We start from the raw sequence: 13,184 nt of genomic DNA on the forward strand, positions 1-13,184 counted from the left end.
CGTCCCGCAACCATCGTCACCTTTTCTTTACTTCCCCCCTCCTGTTTCTCCTCTTCCTCATTTGTCTCCAGATCTGCATACATATTCAAAATGTGAATAACTTCAAACACTCTGACAGGTAACATTGAAGCACTTATTGTGTGCATGTGTGTGGCTGTGTGTGTGTGTGTGTGCGCGTGTGTGTGTGTGGGTGCGTGTGCAATGTGGGCAGATGAGATGGAGCTCGGTAATTGAGGGTTTTCCAAATGAGCCGATTGTTGCAGCGATTGTAAAACACATAAAGGACGGATGGGTAAAATGAGGGACGGGGGAGATGAAGGGAAGATAAGGAGATGGAGGCCGGGAAAGGGGGGAGGAGGGGGGCAGGGGAGGGGCAGGTTGCTGCACTTTCCTGATGTGTAGAGAGACAGATAGAGAAAAGATCTATTTTTTGTCTGCTTTTCCGCATGTGGCGCTGTAATTAGCATGACAATAGCAACAATCAGGTGACAGACAGCAGAGAAGGTTATCATGGTGGCCCATGGCAGGAGCTGAAGGCTTATGTGGTTTTAAGTGGCAAGAACACACACACACACACACACACACACACACACAGAGAAACAAATGAAACAGGAAAATGCAGACAGACGAAACAGAACTGTACAAAACGTTGAATAATGCCAATTTAATCATGAGTACAACCACAACGGCCACCACCACTACCCCCAACTCAACTGCTACATCTACACTGTATTACTCCTACTACTATTGCTACTAGTGCTTCAACTATAATGCTGACAGTGTTACTTGTAAGACTATAGTTCTATTTATAAGTGCTACAATGCTGCAACAACAATAAGAACAGTAATACCTGTGCTACCAGTGACTTCTAGCATTACTGCTTCCTGTGATGCTGTGGGACTTAAGTGGATCTAATTAATTAACTCCTTTGATAATTGCACTGCATGAAAAGTGTCAATTCTGGATGAAGAAACTGCAGAAACACCACACACTTTGCATTTTACTGATCAGAATACATGGTTTCTGTTGTGTGTGTGTTTGTGTGTGTGTGTTCCTGTATTGTTAGTACTGTCCCAGCTCTCCAGCTCTGTGTAAATGGGCCACTTTTCTCTGTCTAATGTAATATCTAATAATATCTTTGGGACTCATACTCCAGCTTGTGCTACTGGTATAGTATCATTAGTTTTACATTTATACGATTGCACCTGCTACTTCTAATTTTACTACAACAGTTACTTCTGCTACTTGTGCTACTGCTGACGCCTCTACTCCTCCTACTACTGCTGATTCTGCTGCTGCTTACACCTACGCAAACCAATCCAACACACCTGAGCCCAGAGCAGTCAGGGTCAGCCTGCCTGATTAGACTGAGGGCGGTGTGAAGGGACCAGCTGGTGCCGGAGAAAAAGGCCTGAAGGAATTATTGACCCATCTCAACTCTCACCCCCTTGCTCGCACATAGACACCCTGGGCTGTGACCTGTGAAATTACTGCTCCACTAGTGAGATTTGTTTCTGAGGAGCTCTATCAGCTTCTCAATGTGCCGTGAAGACAGGTGAGAAGAGAGACACAAAGAAATGCACGTGAAAGTAGACACACTGGTTACATGGACACACCACAAAAACAGCAGGCGTAGTTTTATGTTCACAGAACACAGACAAAATAAAGAGCACCTTACTATGTAAGAGCAAGTTGCTATTCAAGCCAGGGTTCTGCTCTTTAGCTGTTTCAACTGTGAACTGCGCTATTTGTCCTCTGTCACAAAATTTCTGGGATTTGTCAGTAATTCTTAAATGTATTCCAGTATTTTAAAGCAAAGTGGTGTGTGTGCCACTGGAAAAAGAAAAGAAAGTGCAGTAATTATATGTCTGCCTGTCAGAATGAAACAAACATTTGATTTAGTTTGTTGTTGTAGTAGGCTACTCCTACAAACTACCTCAATCCTGCTAACCAAAGGTCACAGTTATTACACATCAAGCATTACTTAGACAATGAGAGAGAGAGAGAGAGAGAGAGAGCATGACAGAGTAAAAGGAAATGAATAAGAAGTGTGTGTGTGTGTGTGGGGGGGGGGGCATTCTGCTGAATATTCATGAGCCTAAAAAACACATCCAATTAACTTTATGAATTATTAATATTCATGATAAAAGCTTATGCATATGCATTTCCTCTTTTGTTGTTGGCCTAAGTGCCACTGAGCACTGGTGTGATGGACTGAAGATCTTTGTGTGTGTGTGTGTGTGTGTGTGAGACAGAGGGAGAAAGTGGGGAAAGCAGAGGTTTATTTGTCCTCCTGCATGTTTACGCTTCTGTTTTCTTTGTACCAACCGTCTCCTTCCTTCTGCTTGTCTGTAGATCTCTCACAAACATCTGCATGACAAGGTGTCAGACCAGAAGCAGAACAGAGCAGTGGCACTGAGGAACCTGAATGAGTTGAATTGACTGCCATGGCAGATGGCAGATGGCTGATGACCACACAGCCTTCCCTCCTGGTGCCGGGTGTCAATATAACGACAGAAGATGTTTGACTCTAACCACTCTAACGTCTGATCAACATTGAATTTTGGTTGGAAATGAAAATCAGGTTGACGTCAAAACCCAACACTCACTGACTGATGTTTAGCTGACGTTTAGTAGAGGTTGGGTTTTGCTCACGACTAGAATGTCGATATTTTTGTGTCAAGATCACCTTGACATGAGACATTTGGAAGACGTTGGATTTTGGTCACTTAACAACACAACTTAAAACTAACAAAATATCAACATCAGCTGTCGTCAGTATTCTACCTCAAATTAACGTCGGCATTGGACGTCAACCGACATCACAACATACATTCAACCAAATACCAACATGTAATGAAGTTGGTGGCCAGCTTCGTGCCTGCTGGGTTACAGCATAGTTTTGCAAAAGTGTTGGATACCAATTTCAAAAAGAGTAGTTTTTGGAAAACATTTATTCTCATGGAGGCTGAATGAAACCATATTGTCAGTACACTCATAAATAGGAAGTAGATGATGGGAGCACCATTGTAAACATTTTGGTTTTACTTTACTTTTTTTTTCACAGCAACAACTTTAATTCGGGCTGATACTTGATAATGATAATGATCATGTAATACATGTTTTTTTTTTCTTTACTGCTCATAACTGACAACAACTAATAACAAACTAAGCATTTGCATTTTGGTCATGTAGTAACTGTCTTGATAACTGGGCATGGAGAAAGCTTTCCTCCATATTTCTTTGTTCACTTCTGTAAAGCAAAGAGCTCCGTTGTTCCAGGGGCGGGAATGACATCAACAAAGATGGTCGGCCAAAACAGCCGAGCAAGCTGTGCATCTGTGTTAGTCTGGCTCTGGAACCAAAACCAGCAGAAAGGAGGAAAATGATGTGTTTTCACATTTAGCTGGCTTAGTGTTGATGTACTCTGATATTTAGTGAGAGAGACATAGAGAGAGCGAGAGAGAGAGCACTAGAGGGAGAGAAGAGGAGACTGAGATTGACTGAGCAAGACAGAGGGCGAGAGAGAAGAAGAGAGAGACGGGGGGGGCGATTGAATGTGAAGATTAGATGGACACTGACTAAGAGAGAGAGAGAAGGAGAGTGAGATAGGGAATTAAGACGAGAGCAGGATAGATGCAAAGAGAGAGAGTGTGTGTGTGTGTGATTGAGAGAGCGAGTCCCAGCGATAACAAATCAGCTATCTTGTTGAACCAGGCCTGTGTCTGTCTCACCTACATGAACACACACTCGCTCTAATTGCCTAACACAATCATGTGAAATAAACAGGTGGCTGTTTATATGTGGACAGAGGTGGACAGTCGCCGTTCACATGCACACCCCATGCGTCATCAGTTTGTTACCATGGTAATGGAGCTTTTATCTGATCCAGGGTCACCACCAACATTGCCAACAGCTCCACTGTGTCTCACACAGGTATGTGACAGATACACACTCACGCACTACATACTACAGCACCCAAGCAGAGAAAAGGCAGGCAAGTGTATGATTGCACAACCAAACATGTCATCCACCCACGCACAAAAAGATGATGTGTTTTTATCTGTCACTCACATCTCGTGACGACACCCTCCAGCCTGATGATGTTCGGATGGTCAAACTGTCCCATGATGGAGGCCTCAGACAGGAAGTCCCTCCTCTGTTTGTCAGAGTATCCCGCCTTCAGACTCTTGATGGCCACGTAGATCTCCCTCTTCCCCTGCACACGCAGCCGACCGCTGCACACCTCCCCGAACTCTCCTACACACACACACACACACACATGCGCACACACACAAAGGTTTGATAAAACTATGACACTTGCAGAGAACAGCTTGCAAGAGCTTGTACTGATAAATATCAGTATTATGTAGAATAATATTAGCTCTCATATCTGTATTTCTGGAAGTTTTAAAAGATCTAATATTGAACCTAAAAGGCACCCAGATTTTTTTTTTTTACCTAACCAAAAGTATTTGATTCTTCTGAGTGATTAAGATAGTTTACTGCTGTTTTACTACCAACTCACCAGCTCCAATGACTCTCTCTATGCGAATATTGGAAGCATCGATCTCTTTGGCAAAGTCCCTGACAGCCTGGTTGGGGTCTTCGTAGGTGTGAGGATGGATGTAGGTCCTGCTGCCTGGGAGCTTAACTTGGAGTGGAAAAGTGGAGAAATGTGGAGAGAAAGATGATTGTTAAATGTATTGTAACATATTCAGCTTTGGCTATGTACGTGATTGTACAATTATTTAAAAAAAAAGAGTAGATAATAATAGTAATATTACTATATAATAATAATAATAATAGATAATAGTATTAATAGAGCACTGAAGTGGTTTTCTCGTGGAGCTGACTCTGATTCCTGCTCAGACAGTGTGAATGCATGCTACAAATGGGAGCTTGAGCGTGGGTGCTCTGTTTGAGTGGCATTACAAATTATTACATAATGAAACTACTTTGTTCACAATGGTGTTAAAATAACTCAGAATTTTAACAGGAACCCAAAAGGAGCTTCAACTCTGCCAGCAAACATTTGTGCAAGAAAGTGAGCAATAACGTGGTTTATTCAGCTGAGAATGCTGCAGGAGTTAGAGACTTTGTAGCTGTGTGCTATATGGTGCCACTCTAACTGTTTAAAGTCTCATTATACAGCTGAGGGTATGTAAACAAGGTGTAAGTGCTGTATGTGAATAAATAAACATCACATCATTTTTGCTCCTGGAGTGTTCACCTGAGTTTAAACTGATAAAATATGCCTCCTCATGTCTGTTGTTTGCAGCCATGAATGCAGGCAGTGATGTGATTCATTGCAGGTGGGTGTGAGGTTTGGTTTAAAGACAAGTTATGTGTGTGCGGAAGTGCTTGCATAAGCATAAATGTACATATAAAAATAAATCGCTGAGTTTGAAAAGCAAAACAAAAACAAAATGTGCTACATTTGTATTCATGATGATATAACGTTGGTGATGAATATGTGCTCCTGTTTTTGCTTGTATGGATGTGTGTTTGTGTCTTTACCTCGGCCATGCTGGAACTGCATCTTCTCTTCATCGGGGTCCTGCTTGGCTTTGATGTATCCGCAGTGCCTGAAAAGAAGTGCACAGCTGGGTTATGATCCTGTATCGACTGTTTTTCCAGCACACAGACGCCAATATGGCTTTATATAGCACCTCTATGGGCGATCACATACTCGTGAGTGTGTATGTGCAATGGTACCCGTGCGTTAAATCTGTGATATTTCCAGGAAAATCCCCCATTACTCTGTGCACACCCAACAGCTGTTTGTATGAAGAATAGATATTTCCTTTTGTCTTTATACACCTGTTATCCTGTCTAACACGAGCCTGCAGGAAAAAAAGAAACAAACTATTCCTCTTTTTCTGTTTTTAACTGGCAATTCCACACTTCCCTTTAAGAAACTTATGCCTGAGGTTGAGTGAATGTGTGTGTGCGTGTGTGTGTGTGTGTGTGTGTGTGTGTGTGTGTGTGTGTGTGTGTGTGTGTGTGTGTGTGTGTGTGTGTGTGTGTGTATGTGTGTGTGTCACAGATGTCCCTATAGAAGCAGATCTACGCATTTAAGCACCCCTCTGGCTGTTAACCAATGCTTTTAACATTATCATGGGTCATGCCCCCCCCCCCCCCCCCCCCCCCGTGCACACCCCGCAGCAGTGGTCAGTTCAATGATCAAGACAAAATATTGACAAATTGATCAACTTAATCCTGCTGTCCAGCTGTGAGGAAGTCTTGAACTGTGTATCTGTTTTACAGACCTGGCAGGGGGATGCTGCTCATGTGTGTCTGTGTTTTTTTTTTGGTTTTTTTTGTGGGATGCCGGAGTTTCATATGTTTGTGTCAGGGTATTTTCTCTCTCACTTTTTTGTGCTACAGCCTTCAGCCCTAATCACCCACTAACACTGTCTGTGAGATTTACTGCTCTTTTAAATTTTAGGCCAAAAAACATAAAATGTAAAAGCAGTTTCATATAATAAAGTACTAAACATGACATAAATACTATGGCCTCCTCTCCTCTCCTCTCCTCTCCTCTCCTCTCCTCTCCTCCTCTTTTTCTATCCTCCTTGACTGCTGTACAGGTAAAGCAGCAACCAGTCTGTATGTCTGTCCATCATGAAGACAAATTGATTTAGGCTTAGAGCCAAGAGAAACTGGGAATCTGCAGCATGAGATTTAAGGTAGCAGTACAGAGGAGGACAGAGGAGAAAAGGAGACTGAAAGAAAAAGAAAAAAAAAAAGTTTGATAAAGAAAAGTCACAGGAGAAATAAGATAAAGATGAAAAAAGACAAAAATAACAAAAGAGAAGAGTGAGGCAGAAACAGAGTAACGTCTTATGACTGAGAATGAGAAGCACTCGTAGCAACAGAAATGGAGAAAGGTGGGGTCTCGCCAGGCTCAGTAAATCTGAGTCATTTGGTGTTTAATCCTTGTGTTGATTTTACACAGCTGAATGCATGGTATAACCCAGACATCAATAGGCTGTTATGGGAATACACACACACACACACACACACACACACACACACACACACACACACACACACACAAGGGTAGAGACTGATTGCTGGTATTTGGGGATAAAGAGGAGGGGGCATAATGTTCTTATGAAAGGGGAGTTGGGCCCCACCTGGTTATCAGCTGGGCTCAAGCCAGTTGAACACCAAGGGACGATCATTACCCCCTTGACACACACTCTCACACACATCCAGTGCTTTGGGGCATGTGTTTAGAACATATGGGGAATGGGGACATGGGTCACACCTCTGCTCCAAGTGTGATAATCCCATGGGGGCATAGACACCCACCCAGACACACACACACACACACACACATGCACACACACATATATACATGTGTGCACCTTCTGCAAAACACTAAAACCCACGTTTGAAACACCTCCCCACCACTGCTAGGGCTGTTTCTGTGTTAATGCGTGTGCGTGTGTGTTTGTGTGTGTGTGTCTCCACGGGTGCATGGCTACATATGTGAGTGTGTGTGGGTGTCTGTGTGTGTGTTTGTGTGTCTGATGGGAAATGAACACATTTCCATAGTAATTACAGAGCGACTCATTTCTCCTCTGCAGTTAGAAGTGTCATGAATCATTAGCGCTGCAGTCTTAAGCATAGTACAAACCCTGACATGGCTGTGGCTTTTGTTTCCCCCCCGACGGCTGTCTGTGTCTGTGTGTATGAAATGGATATTTTTTAATGTTTTTAATGCCTTAAATGCAACAGTGCAACATGTAATTTAGAGAACAATTTTCTGGTGCAACTGTTTTTTTTTTAGACTTTTATTTGTTTGTTGAGTTTTTATGATTGAAACTGGTAACATTGCAGTAGCACAAAAACAAACACTTACTATAGGACAGTCAGATATACACTCTCATATGCAGTCGTTCCATGTTTAAAAAAATAAAGGTTTTTGTTCTGCATTTTGTTCCATGTAGATGATTTACTTTTATATGAACACATACATTTCTGCTGGTTAAAGCAATATTTTAGCCACGTATATGTCCCATCACGTTCATATACATATCATATTAATTTACATTATTTTTCTTAGGAAAATCACTGTTGACTGGATTAATGTAAGGAGAAAACATCTTCATCTTTGTTTTATGGTTATGTCAAGGCAAATCATTTTTCAAATCAGGTAAATGATAAATTGAAGGCTCAGAGGTAAAGAATGAACTTTCCATCTCAACCTTTACTTCTACAATCAGCGAGAGGTCCTTGGAGAGCTCAGACAAATTCAGGTTTGAACATACTGGATTCCCCATCTGGTGAGGAAGATCGTGATATGATTAAAAGCTCTGGAACTTCTACTAAGGACCCTGTGGTGAGACTGTGATTAAGTATTGAAAAAGTCATTGCAGACTTGAAGCACAGGGTGGGATTTATTTTTTATTTTATCTTTTCAACAAATATGAATTTAAAAGCACAAGTATCTTAAATCTTTTGTGCAAACTCTTGTCTGTGGTTTCAAAGTCATCCCTAAGTATGACGCGGCAAAATAGTGGTGCATGAATGTGTTTTGTTGGAAACAAGGTTGTTGCCATGGCATAGCTCATAGTTTTGTGCAAATGCAGAAATCATGGCTCTGGTCACAACATAGCCTTGGTGAATTCTAGTTGTTTGCAATTGATTTGGATACAACAGGTGTTTACTTCACCGCATGAACATTCAGAGGTTCTTGAGCTGGAACAGACTTTATAATGAGATAGTCCCCCTGCGTTGGCACAAGCTGCCCCCCCCCCCCAGATTTAAAGTACACACGCCTTGCACCAATCATGCAAAAACACACACGTTAATGGACTGCGATATCAGTATCACACCCAGGCTCTCACCTTTCTTTTCTGCCTCTCTCTGTTCCACTTCACTGAGGACAACAGGCTATCCCTGTCCTCCAAAGCCACACACTCCACATTTGCATATCAATTTACTTTTTAATATAATGCTCTGTCACTCGAGACCCATTTGTCATTCTGCTAGCAAGCTTCCACCTTCATAGAGCTCCATCCATATATTATGGTCGCTGTAGCCCCTCCCCCATTCCCCCCTCTCCCTCTCTCCCTTGCTGCCCTTTATCTCGCGGGTGGTATATTCTTTCTTAATTCTTCCTTTAAGTGAAAACATGTCTTTGTCCAATAACCCACATATCCTCCTTCTCTTCCTCCTGTTTCCACCCATTTATCCACCCCACCAACAGGCCCTGTCTTCTGCTCTCCTTCTCTTTGTACTTCATTTTTGATAGAAAGAGTGGGCTCTAGGAGCTGGAGAAAGAAATAAAGAAACCAAGAGAGAGAGATGGAAAAAGAGAGTGCTGACAGGCAAGAACGCACAATGGGGGTCCAAGCCTGCATACCAACTAACAAGCAATCAGATGGAGGGGAAGAGTGAGGAGAGAAGGGGAGGCAGCCGTAGGGGTAGAAACTCGAAGGTTTACATATGGGATGTGGGGAGAAAGAGGGGTGGGGCAGCGTTTGTGCTGCAATGACAGGAGCCGAAGATAAAGAGGAAGAGAAAGAAGACGTATTATAAGAAGAAAGAGCACTAAATAGCAGAAGGATGAATAAAAAGGGAAACGAGAGGGATGGAGATGTTGAATACGGGCGTTGTGGAGGGAGGATTCAGAAGGAATAACAAAGTAGAACACTATCAGCACATAGCTCACCCTAAAGGAGAGTAAGAGAAAAGATAAGAGACCCAATAGACAGATGACAAAGAGAAGAGTGTCAGTCAACAGTACGGCTAGAGATGGTGGCAGAGAAGAAGAATGGCGTCTACAAGGTCGTGTCTAAACCATGACGCAAGAGTAAACTGGAGAAGATGAGGGTAGTCAGTGAGGAAACAGGAACAATTCCAGCTTCATTTACACTCAAATCTTCATGCCATATTCACTCATTGTTTTTACCCACTTAATGCCTGCTCAAGATAACTGGAGGCTGGATCCCATCCCAGTGTGCATCGGCTAGAAACCAAGGAAACACCTCGGGCAGGTCGCCAGTCCATCACAAAGCTAACACAAGATAGAGCAGTACACTTGAGTTCACTCAAGCAGACAATTTGGAGTATTCAGTCCACTTGACACTGGGAAGAAACCGGAGCGCACACAGGTCAACTCACATGAGCATGTGGTGAATACTGAATCTTTCTGTCAGCTAACTCCGACCACAAATGTTACACAAATGGTACAGCCAGAGCTGCAAAACTAGACCATTGAGGATGAGTAAAATCACTCAGACTTCTTCTTCGCTGTTCAGATTTTAGGGAGACAGGATGAACATACTGAACATACTGTATCTACCCTAAAGCCATCGGGATGGGGCGACTCTGTCCTGTGTATATCCACCACCTTGACTAGTGTAGCCCATTGTCTTGCTCTGAATCCTTTGCATCCTTTGCCTTGCACATTTTCATTTAGCACTCGGGTATGTACACCATGTTGTGGCACAGTTAGCTTTACAACTATGACATTTCACAGTATTACATACTTGGAAACAGCCGGCACCCCTGTCCGATGCGCACTTTTGCATTTGAATACTTACATTACATATCCTCCTTTTAGCACAGCCTCAAGAGTATGTCACCCTGAGTTTCACTGCACACATTGTATGAGCATGTGGCAGATAAAATATTTAACATTACGGCAATACAGTTGTCTGACAGTAGGCAAGTCAAAATGCAGGGGGCCCTGTATGAAAACACAGTGAGAATCAGGCCGATTGTATAATCTTCTTAAGGTTTTGCAGAATATGTGACAAAGCAGGCCTCCTCTCTTCCCTGATATTGTCAGTATTATGCCAAGTCTTCATTTATTGGTCTATTAGCCTCAGGCCAGATTGCTGCTTCCATTTCCCCTTCAGTCTGACTCTCGGCTATAGAGAGGGAGACGACGCTTACTGCACTGAGTTGGGCTGACTTTTTCTGCTAACTAGTGTTTCTGATATTATTTTACAGCAGCTTGACAGTGCAGTGTGTAATTAAGAGAACGACCCCTGTCACACACAGACGGGGCCATCATATCACACAAATGCTACAGTATTCTCTGATGTAGTGTATTAAAAGCTGTTAACAGCCTGAAGTTCACAAATACCAGACATATCTTATCAGAAATTTCTGTTGAGCCACTGGAGTCCGTATCTGAGCCAGAGAGGGGAAAGAAGAAAGTGAAACTGAGGGACAGCAAAAAAAAAAAAAAAACAAGATAGAAGAGACGAGGGGAAAGAGAAGAGAAAGAAAAACAGAGGCCACATGGTGACAAAAAAGGAGAGGGAGCACAGAGGAGATCAAACGAAGGGAAGCCTTGGCAGGACAGAATAAAAAGCTTGATTATGCACTAAAGGTTGAAGAAAAGAGAGAGTGGGTTAAATATGGATGGTGGAATCACCTTGAAACGAAGTGGGACAGAACTCACAGGAGAGAGGGACCAAAGACAAACAATGCTCTGTGTGTGTGTGTGTGTGTGTGTGTGTGTGTGTGGACGGTAGTGATGTGCTGGTGACACCGTTTATCCCCATGTAAGTGAATAACCTTGGAGGAATGCTAACCTGAGACATGAAGAGAGCTAATAAAGTGTGTGCAGTTCTGAGCTGGTGGTATCCTCTAGTTTGTTTTATATGAGTGGGCACCTTTTATAGGATTAGGGGCTGGAAGACGAAAGTAGACATTGATATACTCTGAGACAAAGAAGACTCAGAGGGGATCATTCATATAGAGCCCTTCCTTTCCTTTCCCTTCTCTTCTTGTCTCCTCTCTTCTTTTCTCCTTTCCTCTCCTCTCCTCTTTCATTTCCTGTCTCGCCACATTATTTTCCCCACTGCTAATCAGAATGACTAGAAAAATGAAATCAGTAAATCATTAGTCACCCCTCCGGCATGACACAATGAAATGACACATCTATCCTCCTCTCTCCATCACCCCCTCCTCCTCCACCTCATACATACACAGAGATAAACTCACACACACACACACACACACACACACACACACACACACACACCCTGCTGTGGGTATCTGCTCACACCATTACTCATGATAATGGTGATTCCATTTAATATCAAGCTATTAAATAAAAAATAATTACTGGGAATGAAATCAATGGATTAAATTTACTCTTATTATTTCACAGCAAAATGAAGCCTCGCTCTCCAACCTGAAAAACAAAATGCATTCCTTGCTTGGGTGCTAATAAACTATGAAAGCTGATTGTGGATAATTAATTAAGAGTCAAAACACCATGAAAAAAAACTAACTCTGACAAAAAAGTGTGTATGATTTAACAGAGCGTTCAACAACACAAGTGAGTGAGAATTCTTCTTCTGGACCTCTCTCCCTCTCTCTCTCTCTCTCTCTCTCTCTCTCTCTCTCTCTCTCTCTCTCTCTCTCTCTCTCTCTCTCTCTCTCTCTCGCTTGGCCTTGTTTGGCACCAGCTCAGCACTTTCTGACCACAGTGTAAAAAGATTTACTCAGCTCGGGCTAATTATTAGGAAGGGGAAATGATTAGCTGAAGAGTTATGACTAATAAATCTGTCTATGTTTCATTAACACCCTGTTTGGAAACATTTCACTTAGCTGCCGCTCATTAAAGAGAGTGGTGATGGAAGGAAAGGAGAGGAAAAGGAAAAGGAAAGGAAATAGGAGAGGGGGGGGGGGCAGTGAGGTGTGGAGCTGGCCTGCAGTAATTGGTGTAATGTAGCAGAATTTTTAACAACCTGGTGAAAAGGTCAAATGTGTGAGGATGAGGAGAGGGAGAGAGAAGAAGCAGAGGAGCATGTCATCTGTATCATTAAGAGAAGTGTATTTTTATATTTGCTAACAGATCAGTGTGAAACTAATTCCCCTAATGATGTTACTACACCGACACAACTTGATGAGGTCATGATCATATTATGTGGGCTTGTGAGTGTGCGTGTGTGTGTGTGTGCGCGGATCCATTAATGTATTTAAATGCGCCATAAACTTTAAAACCCCGGCCGAAAAAACAGTTTTGAATTTGTCTGATGTTTATAGGACATTTGATCAATCTCTCTGCAACATCTGCTCATTTGCATAAAGCCTGAGTGAAATAGTTTTGCACCTGCGGCAACTAGCTGCTGTTATTGCACTGTTTGTGAGCTGCTTTCCAGGCGTTCTGCAGACAAAGCTGTATTTGGCTGCATTAAGTGAAA

The 13,184-nt window shown here is 42.5% G+C and overlaps 1 protein-coding gene across 6 annotated transcripts in view; it reads right to left on the minus strand.

Annotated features, from left to right (window-relative positions):
• Positions 1–13,184, minus strand: part of epha4b (eph receptor A4b) — a 110,959-nt gene that overhangs the window by 41,038 nt on the left and 56,737 nt on the right. For all 6 annotated transcript variants that reach the window (XR_011692864.1, XR_011692865.1, XR_011692863.1 and 3 more), the window contains exons 11-13: positions 5,521–5,588; positions 4,529–4,654; positions 4,075–4,260 (exon numbers count right to left, since the gene is read on the minus strand). Coding sequence is in view for 3 of the 6 variants with exons in the window: in XM_071490888.1 (XP_071346989.1) it covers positions 4,075–4,260; positions 4,529–4,654; positions 5,521–5,588 (380 nt within the window). In the remaining 3 variants the exon portion in view is untranslated. The remainder of the gene's footprint in view (positions 1–4,074; positions 4,261–4,528; positions 4,655–5,520; positions 5,589–13,184) is intronic.

Source organism: Trachinotus anak, unplaced genomic scaffold, assembly GCF_046630095.1.
Source record: "Trachinotus anak isolate AG129_WGS33_773 ecotype Australia unplaced genomic scaffold, CSIRO_AGI_Tana_v1 ptg000012l, whole genome shotgun sequence".
NCBI classification, from domain to species: Eukaryota; Metazoa; Chordata; class Actinopteri; order Carangiformes; family Carangidae; genus Trachinotus; species Trachinotus anak.